The sequence below is a fragment of the Aricia agestis genome, chromosome 9, assembly GCF_905147365.1.
Source record: "Aricia agestis chromosome 9, ilAriAges1.1, whole genome shotgun sequence".
NCBI classification, from domain to species: Eukaryota; Metazoa; Arthropoda; class Insecta; order Lepidoptera; family Lycaenidae; genus Aricia; species Aricia agestis.
In genome coordinates, this window is record NC_056414.1 from 17,877,271 (window position 1) to 17,890,515 (window position 13,245).

The 13,245-nt window shown below is 37.0% G+C and overlaps 1 protein-coding gene across 2 annotated transcripts; it reads left to right on the forward strand.

Annotated features, from left to right (window-relative positions):
* The first annotated feature begins 1,244 nt into the window (after window positions 1–1,244).
* LOC121730789 (elongation factor 1-alpha) lies at window positions 1,245–3,617 on the forward strand. 2 transcript variants are annotated; one of them, XM_042119994.1, is made up of 2 exons: window positions 1,245–1,345; window positions 1,977–3,617. In XM_042119994.1, exon 2 carries the CDS (start codon window positions 1,987–1,989, stop codon window positions 3,376–3,378), a length of 1,392 nt encoding a protein of 463 aa, XP_041975928.1. In that variant the 5' UTR covers window positions 1,245–1,345; window positions 1,977–1,986; the 3' UTR covers window positions 3,379–3,617. The 2 variants fall into 2 exon arrangements, with proteins under 2 accessions (XP_041975928.1, XP_041975929.1); XM_042119995.1 differs by lacking the exon at window positions 1,245–1,345 and adding an exon at window positions 1,389–1,411.
* The last annotated feature ends 9,628 nt before the right edge of the window (window positions 3,618–13,245 follow it).

Here is a 13,245-nt window from a genome sequence, read left to right on the forward strand (position 1 = left end):
CTGTCTTCAGGCTGAATGTTAAAAACCACTATAGCTAGACTTTTGGAATTTTCACAGATTGTGTATTTCTGTTGCCGCTATAACAACAAAATATATTATGTACTTAAAACAAAATAAAATTTATATTTAAGAGGGCCTCCCATACAACGAACGTAATTTTTTTTGGCCTTTTTAGCTGGATATCAATAATAATAACGGGCAGGCACTTAAAAACACAGCATATTAATATAACTAAGATGCTGCGTTCCATAGCTCGTTGGCAGACTCCGAGTCGGGACTTCTATGAAACCGTCAAAGACCATGATTGGACGCCGTAGGTCAGAATAGGCAAGATACACATGTCTACGAGCTTACGTTTTATACAGGGCCCCCGCTACCATATGTGCAATGTGTGCGATGCTCACGGGCGCCATCCTCTGGGGGCGCCTAATCGCCATCTTTATGGGCGCCAAAACCAAGGACCCAAAAAAATTGTCTAAAGGGGCGCCAAAATCCTTTTTTTGCACACAGGTGCCAGTAACCCTTACGGGGGTCCTGGTTTTATGCAAAATGGGAGGTTCCCTTTCATAAACCAAAAGCTTTTTCATGCTTTTTCAATACCTTGGTCTACTCCTTATCTTGCCTGTACTTGAAAGATGTAATTTGGCCTAAGTAAACGTACTCGTTGACTCGACATAGTGTATCTCATGTCCATCTACCTCCACCTTACGTTTCGCGCTATTTGACATGATCTTCGTCTTCGATTGATTCATTTTAAGTCCCGCCTCGAGGGCTGCCGTGTTGAGGTCTTCCAACATCGACTGTAGGGTTTGGACTGACGTGGCAAATAGAACTATATCATCGGCAAAACGAAGGTTTGTATTTTTGTAAGCCTTTTATTGCCGACAACAATACTCAAGCTGTATAAATGAACAAAATTGGCTCAGATTACTCTAAACTCTTACTCATACCTAGTATATCCCACGACCTCTACATTTTGTGGTACACTTTACGGAAAACATCACGTCTATTGATTTTTATTTTTATATGTTATCAATAATTATCATCAGTCAGTCAAGGCGTGACGAAGCGAGCCCTCACAAAGCTCAGCGTTTAGCTAGTTTACTCTATATACTTATAATACTCTTTTAAACACTCTACTTTATTTAATAATCATTAGATTCAACATAATATTAAATATATATTATAATATTTTCTACTACTATACGAATAACATGAAGGGTGTTTATTTATAAAGTGTGGCCACACCGGAAGTGATTCACATTCCAGCTTTCCAGCCGAAAGAAAATCCATTTCTCGGCCATTCTGTTGGAGTCTATATCTCGGATAATACGCTCTATCCGTGGTGAGTGTTCAACTCTGAACAAATAAGAATTAACAAAAAGTTTCAAGTGCAGTGCTACTTCCACAAGTGCGTTCTTTAATTTTAATAGTTTTAATTAATTAAATTAAAGTTTTATCGTACTAGTTTTCGAGCCGTAGCGATAGATTAATTTTTTGGTAGTTCAACGTGGTGCAATTCATGTAAGTTCGTATCGACTTTGCGGGATTGATTTTGATCACATTGCTAACCTCGTAATGGTTAATTAATAGTTAGGTCGTAGTTTCAAAAGTTTTTACAGTGATATTCTTCCAAAATCTCGGTAAAACGAATTGCTTACGCGTCACCGATAGTGATTCGACCGGCACATGCCACCACGTGGTTGCGGATCCGATAAAGGTGGCATGTGCTTTTCTTTGTTCCGTGTGAATAGAGTGTCGCCGCAACGGAGATTTTAATTTAATCGTAAACTTGTTCCGAGTATTCAATAATGGCCGGCATCCATTGTGAAGTGTCAAGATAGGGCGAGGCGGCCGCATGGCCGCCATATTGCCGGCGCGATCCGTGCGCGGTCGACCTTGTGGAAGTGCAACAGCGCTCCCCGGATCTTTGTTTTGTTGTTGTTTGACTACAACCGACTTTTTTCTTCTTTCAGACAAACCAAAATGGGAAAGGAAAAGACTCACATTAACATCGTCGTCATCGGACACGTCGACTCCGGCAAGTCCACCACCACAGGCCACTTGATCTACAAATGCGGCGGTATCGACAAACGTACCATCGAGAAGTTCGAGAAGGAGGCCCAGGAGATGGGTAAGGGCTCCTTTAAGTACGCCTGGGTGCTGGACAAACTGAAGGCCGAGCGCGAGCGCGGTATCACCATCGACATCGCCCTCTGGAAGTTCGAGACCGCAAAGTACTACGTCACCATCATCGACGCCCCCGGACACAGAGATTTCATCAAGAACATGATCACCGGAACCTCCCAGGCTGACTGCGCCGTCCTCATCGTCGCCGCCGGTACCGGTGAGTTCGAGGCCGGTATCTCCAAGAACGGCCAGACCCGCGAGCATGCCCTGCTCGCCTTCACCCTCGGAGTCAAACAGCTCATCGTCGGAGTCAACAAGATGGACTCCACCGAGCCCCAGTACAGCGAGAGCCGTTTCGAGGAAATCAAGAAGGAGGTGTCCTCTTACATCAAGAAGATTGGTTACAACCCGGCCGCCGTCGCTTTCGTCCCCATTTCCGGTTGGCACGGAGACAACATGTTGGAGCCTTCCACCAAGATGCCCTGGTTCAAGGGGTGGCAGGTGGAGCGCAAGGAGGGTAAGGCCGAGGGCAAGTGCCTAATTGAGGCCCTTGATGCCATCCTCCCCCCCGCCCGCCCTACGGACAAGGCCCTCCGTCTGCCCCTGCAGGACGTCTACAAAATCGGTGGTATCGGAACGGTGCCCGTCGGCCGTGTGGAGACCGGTGTGCTCAAGCCCGGCACCATCGTCGTGTTCGCCCCCGCCAGCATCACCACTGAAGTCAAGTCCGTGGAGATGCACCACGAGGCTCTCCAGGAGGCCGTGCCTGGTGACAATGTGGGTTTCAACGTAAAGAACGTGTCAGTCAAGGAGCTGCGTCGTGGATACGTCGCCGGAGACTCCAAGAACAACCCACCCAAGGGCGCCGCCGACTTCACTGCACAGGTCATCGTGCTCAACCACCCCGGTCAAATATCAAACGGATACACGCCAGTGCTGGATTGCCACACGGCCCACATCGCCTGCAAGTTTGCTGAGATCAAAGAGAAGGTTGACCGTCGTTCCGGTAAATCCACAGAGGAAAACCCCAAGTCCATCAAGTCCGGTGACGCCGCCATCGTCAACCTCGTGCCCTCCAAGCCCCTGTGTGTGGAGTCCTTCCAGGAGTTCCCGCCTCTCGGCCGTTTCGCCGTCCGTGACATGAGACAGACCGTCGCCGTCGGCGTCATCAAGTCCGTGAACTTCAAGGAGGCCGGCGGTGGCAAGGTCACCAAAGCCGCCGAGAAGGCCGCTAAGGGCAAGAAGTAGCTAGCGCTGTTGACAGCCCAATTCTACATTAAACTGCGATATTTCATACACCGCAAGGTGTTCAGGAGGAAAGACGGGCTACAAACTCATTCCTTTTCTATATTTTTTACATGGCTTTTACTGTAAAACCTATATTATAATTTATAAGTATAAATATATCTGAGATATTTTGTTACTACAAACTACAATGTAAATTCATAGAATAAAGGTAGCCTCCATAATAAATTGTTTTATTTATATTTGATCTATTATTTTCCCTTTTCCATTATAAATTACAAATTAGTAAAGATGAATTTTGAACTCAACTCAAATAACTTGAGAATTCAATGATTTTTGCTTTAAAAATCTAGATTCATTAATCTAAATTCAGTTATATTTGACTATCAGAAAGAAGTTAATAATTATAGAATTGAATTTGGACTGGAAATATTTGCTAACCTAGTTCTAATAAAATTATGCGGAGTTCAAAGTACTAAATACGAGTTCAACAAACTGCATTCTAAATTTTGATGTTATCAGGAAATATCTAGAATTATTCTAGATATTATTATACTAAATTATTTTTAGGGTTCTGTACCCAAAGGGTAAAAACGGGACCCTATTACTGAGACTTCGATGTCTGTCAGTCTCCAGGCTGTAGGTACTCAACAGTAATAGCTAGAAAGCAGAAAATTTTATAGATTATAATATAATATATCTGTTGCTGCTATAACAAATACTAAAAACAAAATAAATTAAATTATCCCATACAACAAATGTGATTTTTTTGCCATTTTTTGCTCGTTATAAACGATGGCAATAGATAGGCACCTGAAATATTCACAAAATACTCTATATATATAAATAATAATCTAAATATAAATACAATATAATATAATATTGTATTTATACTTTAATAATAAAATTTAAGTAAAATAATTAAGCTCCAATACAAGAAACACAATTTCTTCCTTTTTTTGTTCTTTAATAGTATGGAACTCTTCGTGCACGAGTCCAACTCGCATTTGGCCGATTATTTACCGATTAATTGCGGCATACATTTTCAATTACATATTATTATAATGACTATCTAAATAAATAGCTGTCTACAACCATTCACAATTATTCACATGTTGTTCTTTGAATAAGGCTCCCACACAAAACTGTGAATTTGTACCAATTCGCAGCTATGTGTGGGAGCCCTAAGGTTGTTTGAGTAAGTTATAAAATTTTATTTTCGCCACTAGGTACTTCGGTATTTTTGCACGAAATAAATTTGGATCTTTAGAAATGAGAGAGATTGCACATTTTGGCTCATTTGAGTAAAAGCTTGCCAGCCCCTGGACTAACACTATTGTGCCTCTTTTTTCCACAATCGACTGGGTTAAATGGACCCTTTTACGGGCAACACATTCAATTATTGAGTTCTAAAAATCTTATATTTCAGCCCAAAATATGGTTTTGAACAGAGTTGCTTTTATTCCAATTACCCGGGTATTGCTAGAGTATTTGATGGTAAAAAGTGAGCAATACCCCCAGGTATTGGTCACTTTTTACCATCAAATCCTGGTAGACCTATACTTCAATGTCCAAAAATTTTGAGCCCATTAGATATATATAAAACGTTAAAAGGATCCTTCGAAATTTTAACAAAAATAAATAAAAATAAACAAACACTAGATATTATATTCAGGCTAAACTAAGTAATGTTTGATTTTCATGTGTGCTGCTTAGATTCATTCTCTTCTTGCTCTATAATCATGTTCGCCCACTGCTCAGCTCGCTGATATCGTTTTCTCTTGGCGTAGGGCTCATAAAATTTCCTATGAACAATAAAAAGTCCAGTGGTAATCCCTATAGCCATAAACATTTTTGACATCGGTGTGGCTGTGTTGAACCATGTTTTTATTGCACCCATTTCTATGGCGAAACTTCTGTTGCAGTCGCCTTTACTTCTTTATTTTTAGGTGGATACTTTTCAATTATTATTGGTCTCCAAATGTAGACACCACCGAAAACACCAAGAACGGTCACTAAAACTATTTGACCTCTTGTGACTCCTCTCGGTCTAGGTATTCGCATTCTAATAAATATATAATATTATATATTTGAATGTAAGTATTAGAAACGCATTTTGAAATTAAAATTGAAAATTTCGTTTGCAAAAATTTTACCTAGTAAAGTGACGACCATAGATTAAGGGTATAAAGTGACAACCCTGACAAATAACAATTGACATTAGTTTTTTTAAATAAAGAAAAAATATTGGTTAATAAATATAGGGTAAATATAAATCAGATTTTTATTTACATTTCCTATTATCTTTTTTTAAAGTTCTGTACTAGATTCATTTTTATATTTAGCCAGACATAAAGTTAGAAGAAAATGAAGACTATTTAATATACTTTAAGATTTTCAATGCCAATTAACATCAATCAAATTAGAACTAAATTATAACCTTAAAAAAGTTAGAGCTGTCAGTGAGACACACAGATAGCAATAATCTTGGCAATAATTTATATATTTTACAGTGACATGTGTCAGGATAATAAAGTGACAACCATAGATGAAGTAAATACTAACCATTGACCTTTATAAGTGGACGCGGCGTAATGGTCTCTACCATAAACCTATAATGCTAAAGACCAACATAGAGTGCGAGAGAGAAGAAAATCCTTTATGGAATTATAACAAGATGAAAAGAGAGAGGCAGTCTAATGAAAATTGTAACCACTTTTATTTGACAGGTCGTCAAAAGTCGTCAGTCGTTTTTATGCCCTTTCGGTATTTCCAATATATTGTCCAATTTGTTTGTTATTTTTAATAAATATTATTATATTTAAAAATTGTGACTTGTGCTGTATGTGATTGCAGTGTAAATCATAAGAGTAATCCTGCAAAATATACATTTCACAGGTAATTAATCTTCATGTCCTAATTGCTACGATGTGTTTATTTTTGCTATATTCTGTCTTTAGTTCTCTATTTCAAAAAAAAATATTGTGAATCCTCCCTTTTACTTTCATATTTTGTGTAACTAAAGGTACTATTGTTCTTACATTACACAAATTTTGAAGAAAAATTTTTCATCAAAATCTTGTACATATACGCTAGTGCTTGAATCAAATTTATCGATATGCTAATCGATATTTTACATTAACATAAAACTAAAATAAAAATCATTTACCTTTATATTTATCAACTTAAGCTCGACCGCACATTACCCGAAATTTCTGATCAGCAAAATTCTGACGCCCGGCGGAACGCACTCTGTTCATACCACTTTTTACGTCCGTGGTTCATACATTTTGTTGTAGAACCATCATACTAAAAGAATTTCTGACGTGTCAAAATGTATGAGCGGGGCGGGGCGTCCGAATTTTTATTTATTTTTATTATTTATTTATTTAATAGCTAATATAATATAACTACTATAATATAGAGAGACTCTAAAACTAAAGGAAGGTTTATATTTATATATCATTATCATTTGTTTTACAGATTCCCTCAAGATCCTCTAATAAGAGAAAAATGGCTGAAATTAATTGGGCGTGTTGGTTGGAATCCCAAGAAAAATTCCACAATATGTTGCAAACATTTCATAAAACGCCACGCCACCTGTTGAATCGTATTAGAACTAAAATGTTCATTGCGTCGATATATTTCTGGATTTTTTATAATATTATACATAAAATATGATTAAGATTTTTGAAATTTTATTTTAATACACATCCAAGACCCAGGAACATTGAAAACTTTTTGTTCCGCCTGCGGGACTCGAACCCAGGACCCCCGGGATGAGCGCTGGCCACGCGCAATGCGAATTCATTTTCATCGATATTTTCATGGAAATAAGATATTTTCCCACATCAAAATGTAGCCTATGTCCTTTCTCAGACTCTAGAATAACTGTGTACAAAATTTCATTGCAATCGGTTCAGTAGTTTTGGCGTGAAAGCAAGACAGACAGACAGACAGACAGAGATACTTTCGCATTCATTAGTATCGATTTATTTAAATCAGTATACATATTATGTTAGTCACTATATATAATTTTAATAAGTGATTATTATATTTTAAATATTAATAACTAAGGTACTTGATTTTGACAATTAGTTAGTTATAAATGGGCGGGAGGATTATTTACTTCCGTTATAACTTCCTCTTCTCATATTATCTAAAATATGAGAAGTACATTAATTAATATTTAGAATTATGTACTTAACTTATTCTTAGCCATTCTTAATTTTAATGTATTTCTTTATGATTTTGCTATATTTGAATTATCAACGGAAGTTCGTTTCTTTTGTGTAAAATTGAATAAAAGCCAGCCATATTGCATTGATTGATTCATTCTGTAATTAACTTTGAGACATGTAAGGTAAAACTCTGCTCGAATAAATATCGCTCAATGTATAATTCAAGACTTTTACTATTCTCTAACATCTCAGAAGTGGGATTATTTCAAAAATTTCCGGTCCTTATGCTGCGGGACTTGGCAACCGGAGAAGAACGCCCAGACTTGCTCAGACTCTCTGCGATTGACAGCGAAGAAAGTGTTTTTTTTTTCTTTTTTTTTGAACATAAACAACAGTGATTGTGATATGTGAACCAGTGATAAAACGACGCAGAATTACTCAAGCTGATGCAGAAGTGATACCAAAGTTTGAACCAGAAGACGACGCTTGTAATGTAGCTACATGGCTGCATAAAATCGACCACTTAGGAGAGGTTTACGGAACAGTACCTACCGATCGACAGTTCATCGTGCAAATGCGTTTACGTGGGTCCGCTAGGCAATGACTGCCTTGAAGCTATGATGATTCAAACGAAGACTGAAAGCGGGCTGCGGGACGATGACCAAATATTACCACGATAAAGTCTCTCTGCTTAAGAAATGCAACATCCAGGGCGAGCATGCAATATCTTGCGTCATAAGAGGGTTACCGAATGAACTACAAGCCAATGCGAAAGTCTACTTGGAGGAAAGGTGCAAGTGATGGAAAATCGACAGCAGCTCTCCAGCCAAGAATAAACGCTGCTACAATTGTCGAACTTTTCAACGCCTCTGTCATGCGACGGCTAACTGCTGGTTCGCGAATACAGCAGGAACAACTCGGCAACCGCAGATTTCAACACAAGTAAGTAACACTTTTTATACTTCAAGTAATATCTTAGTAAATAATAATATTTGCAAAAAAAAAAAAGTGGGTAGGAGCCAATGAACAAGAATAATGAAAATGAAATCTAAAGTTAACTATAAAATAGATCAAGTGTGTCAGTGACCATATAGAGACTGTACAACAACTGCCAAGTGACATAGACTTAATTATTGGCCAATCAATGATAAACCAGCTTGGTATTAGTTACTACAGCAAATTCTGCCACTTTTACTGAGACTTATAAGTGCTAGATATAACTAAAATGTTTTGCTGAAACGTGATACAATTTTACCTAAAAATAGATGTAATAGGGATGATGACAAGGTCAAAGATTAGCGAATTTTGTTAATAAAATAAAGAAATCACGGTAAAAAATAAGTGTTCCCAAAATTTCAGCTTGATAGCATTTGTATTTTTTTTGCTATGCGCCTTCAAATTTGGATATTGAAGTCAAAATTTTTTTCAATTAAATTTCTTAATATTTGTATACAATTCGATAACTTATGCAATTAAAAGCAACTTTTGTTATGCAACCACTTTCTTAAACGCAATATTTAATATACCTGTCGAACAAAGTTGTCTTCCGATGCGTACAAACTACGAAAGACTGACGTCATACTTTCGTAGCACTTTGTATGGAGCGTTTCGGGCAGGTCTTTTTATGAGATATTTGAATTGTCATATCTTGGTGAATTTTTAAGCTATCAGAGTCATTCTTTCAACGATGTTTCTATTTTTTAAATGTTTTTCAATTACCGATAAGAAAAAAATAGTCATCATGCCTATTGTAGATATCGATCCAAATGAGACACAATTCAATGGAACAAATCCAGTTTATGTGCTATATAATTCCTATATTTGTGTTATATAATTCCTGGAGGAGCTGTCATTTAAAGGTTATAAATATTGGTATAATTGAAATAACTTGGCCTGCAATATACTGTTACGGTACATGGTATACGGACACGTGGTGCGCAAGTACATACTCGAACCTTCTAAAAAGGTCCAATGTTTGTTTACGTGTTTACCCTTTATTTGTTAGCGTGTTTGAATTTAGACCTTATGACTGAGTCCATAAGGTCTAAATTAAATTCAACTTACTGCACTTATCGCAAGGACGGCAGTTTTATTGTGGCACATGCCCGAGCCTCCTAGAAATTTCCCACGGTTGTTTACTTGTTTACGTGAATCGGGAAATTTCTGGAATTCGTCTCGCCATATAAAAAGAGCCGCAGGCAGGCCCGGCAAGTCAGTTCGTTTCGAGCTTTCATCAAGGCGATTTCGGAGTGATCAATAGTGAGTGAACCAGTGAAACCTGCGACTTGGCTACGACCTAGGACAGTGATAGTGCTTAGTGATTGGACCTAGTGATTTGTGTTTGGACTTAGTGCTAAGTGTTGTGACCTAGTGTTTAGTGCAGTGTTAATTAAGACAATTTAATTATGACGAGGTAAATAGTGCTCTCTCAAAAATAGTACATTGGTTTAATGCTAATAATTTACTTTTGAACTCTAATAAAACAAAATGTTTAAAATTTATCTTGCCAAATGTTAGGCAAGTACAAACCAATGTACTATTAAATGATGAGAAAATGAATTTAGTAGACACCACCGTATTCCTAGGCATAACGCTGGATTGTAAGTTACAACTGGCAGATAAGCTTAGTTCTGCAGCATATGCTGTTAAAAAAATTCGTGAAATCACTGATGTAGAGACCGCGCGATTAGTTTACTTTAGCTACTTTCATAGTATAATGTCTTACGGCATCCTCTTGTGGGGAAACGCGGCGGACATTAATACAATATTTGTGCTGCAGAAGCGAGCTATTCGTTCTATTTATAAGATGTCGTCTTTGGAATCTCTAAGAGAAAAATTTAAAGAAATAAGAATTCTGACCGTCACATCTCAATACATTTTGGAAAATCTCTTATATGTTAGAAAGAACATAAATATTTTCGAAAAGAAAAGTGATAATCATAATGTAAATACTAGAAATAAGAACAAGTTAGCAATACCAATGTTCAGACTAGCCAAAATAAGCAAATCCTTTAAAGGCCAATGTATACGTATATACAATAAAATCCCAGAAAATGTTCAAAATCTACCTTTAAACAAATTTAAAAAAGCAGTTAAAGAACGTTTGTGTGCTAAAGCGTATTATAAAGTCAATGATTTCTTCGAGGACAGCACACCTTGGGAATAGGGTGGCTCCATGCAGGTTACTTTTCTTTTAATTTTGTTACATAGCTGTAAGCCATAACATTGTAATTTTCCATTTTTTTTTGCAAAAGATGGCCCCGTGCGAGTTTCTTACGCCGGTTCTTCTCGGCGGGGTAGTTCCCGAACCGGTGGTAGGCAACGTAGTTTCTTCGTTCGACTTTCAAAAAGTGTATCATGATACCCATTTTGAATAAAAAGATATTTTATTATTTATTTATTTACTTCAAGAGAGTCACCAGGTCTTTCTCTCCAAATCCTCGAACCCTAGCACGTAACAATACGTTAATTGCCCGGGCTGAAATTGTTAATATTATCGACTCGAATATCTCTACTGAAAATATGACTTTATCGATTGAATCACAAATAGCACTGAATCGGGATTTAGGTAAGGTAATTGGTGAAAGTTTAGACAAAAAAAGATGATGATATGATGAAAGATTTAGGGTACACAGACTTATTACAAATGAAAATAAAAACTGATAAAGTCCTACTTGGTAAGCACTATAGGATATGTCTTAAAAAGAAAATACAATAGTTGATGAAAATATTAATGATCTTTTGGAAGCTGGTATCATACGTCGCTCTATATCTGAATATGCTAGTCCAGTGATTACCGAAATTTAAATCCAGACACTCAAAGATACTCATATTGAGGACCAAGTGACAAAATTGTGTGGCTGTGATCTCCAGGTTAACACACTACACAGGCTAGAAAACTAGGTTTAGGGGGTATACTAATACAAATACAGCAGGCCGGCACATTTAAACCTACAGCCTATTTTGGTAGTCACATCTAAAGAACGGTTTTACTATAGTTCGAGTTAAAAACATTAGCTGTTGTGGAATCTTCGGAATTTGCAGCGTTATGCACAACCCTTAGCAAAAGATCTTGCTCCTTGTATTGCTCTATGGTGGCTTAGCATACAAGATTATGACCTGCAAATTAAGTATCATCCAGGGAATAGAATGAGACATGTAGACGATCTTAGTAGGAATCCCGGTCACGAAACAGTATACTTACGTCATTAAGGAAACTCATTGGTTACTAACATTTATATATTAATTTACAAAATATTATTTCTCAGTTAAAGGGATACGAACAACCCTGATAATATAGTTTATATTTTTTATGTAGTTAAAGAGGATATACTGTTCCGAAAAAACTCAAATGGAGAACGATTTGTTGTTCCCAAATTGGCAAAATATGGCTTATTGCAGAAGTATGACCCCCTGACATGAAAGACCATAGAATTAGAACGTATTTTGATATCGTTGTGAATGACACCCTGGGTTCGACGACAGTTTTGGTTTCCTAAAATGACCCGATATAATAAGGAAATTCATCAATTTCTGCATCCAATGTGCTTTCGGTAAGGGTAATTATGGAAAATCTGGAGGAGAAAATTTACATCCTATAGGAAAAGTACCTGTACCTATGCACACCGTTCATGCCGATCACTTAGGATCATTTGTAAGACTAGGACAGCTGAGTGATCAAATCCTTAAATCAACACAATAATAATATTATCTATAGGATGGCTGTGTGATCAAATCCATAGTAATGTTATTATCTATAGGATGGCTGTGTAATCAAATCCTTAAATCAACATAGAATCTATAGGATGGCTGTGTGATCAAATCCTAAAATCAACACAATAATAATATTATCTATAGGATGACTGTGTGATCAAATTCTAAAATCAACACAATAATAATATTATATATAGGATGGCTGTGTGAACAAATCATAAATTCAACACAATAATATTAGGCTTTAGAGAAACCCAGTCCGCATAATAACATAGAGGCAAAGCATCTCCTATCCGATACCTTAACCAATTTGCAGAAGACTTTCTTAACGCTATAGCTAGTTCCAGATCAAATGTCTAAATATGAAACTGTTTCGGTTGACAAATTAATGGATATAGTATGGGGTATAAATAATACACCTAATTCTATTACTTCCTTCCTTTCAGCTTTCGTTTAAACTTATGTTTAGCTATGATAACTCTAAATTACCAGCTATTCCATCCAGTGGTCCTAGTGACCATACTTCGCAACGACAGGCATTAACTGAATGAAGGGCAACAGCAACACTCCGAATTGATAGAAATTATGACTGTTACGAAAAATAGACAAAACTCACAAGAAATGTTGGAAATATTCGGTCGGTGATCTTGTATTGTGGAAAGGGGGAGCTACTAACGACCCCAATGCCAAAGTGACCCAAAAAATTGAAAAGTAAGAAGTTTTCAGCTGTAGTAAGGGGTGAGGTATTAAGGCCTTATAAATCAGTGACTTCTGATACTGCTCAACTGGCGATGCTGAAGTAGACACGGATGATCTAATTGATTGACTTATAATTTTTGTAATAAAACTAATACGATTAGAGATAATAATTTAATATGTATCATGTGTACAGAAAACAAATTTTATTGATATTGTGTCAACGAAACGAATTGCATACCAATCACTGCATTTAAAACGTTGTTACTGATTTAATTTC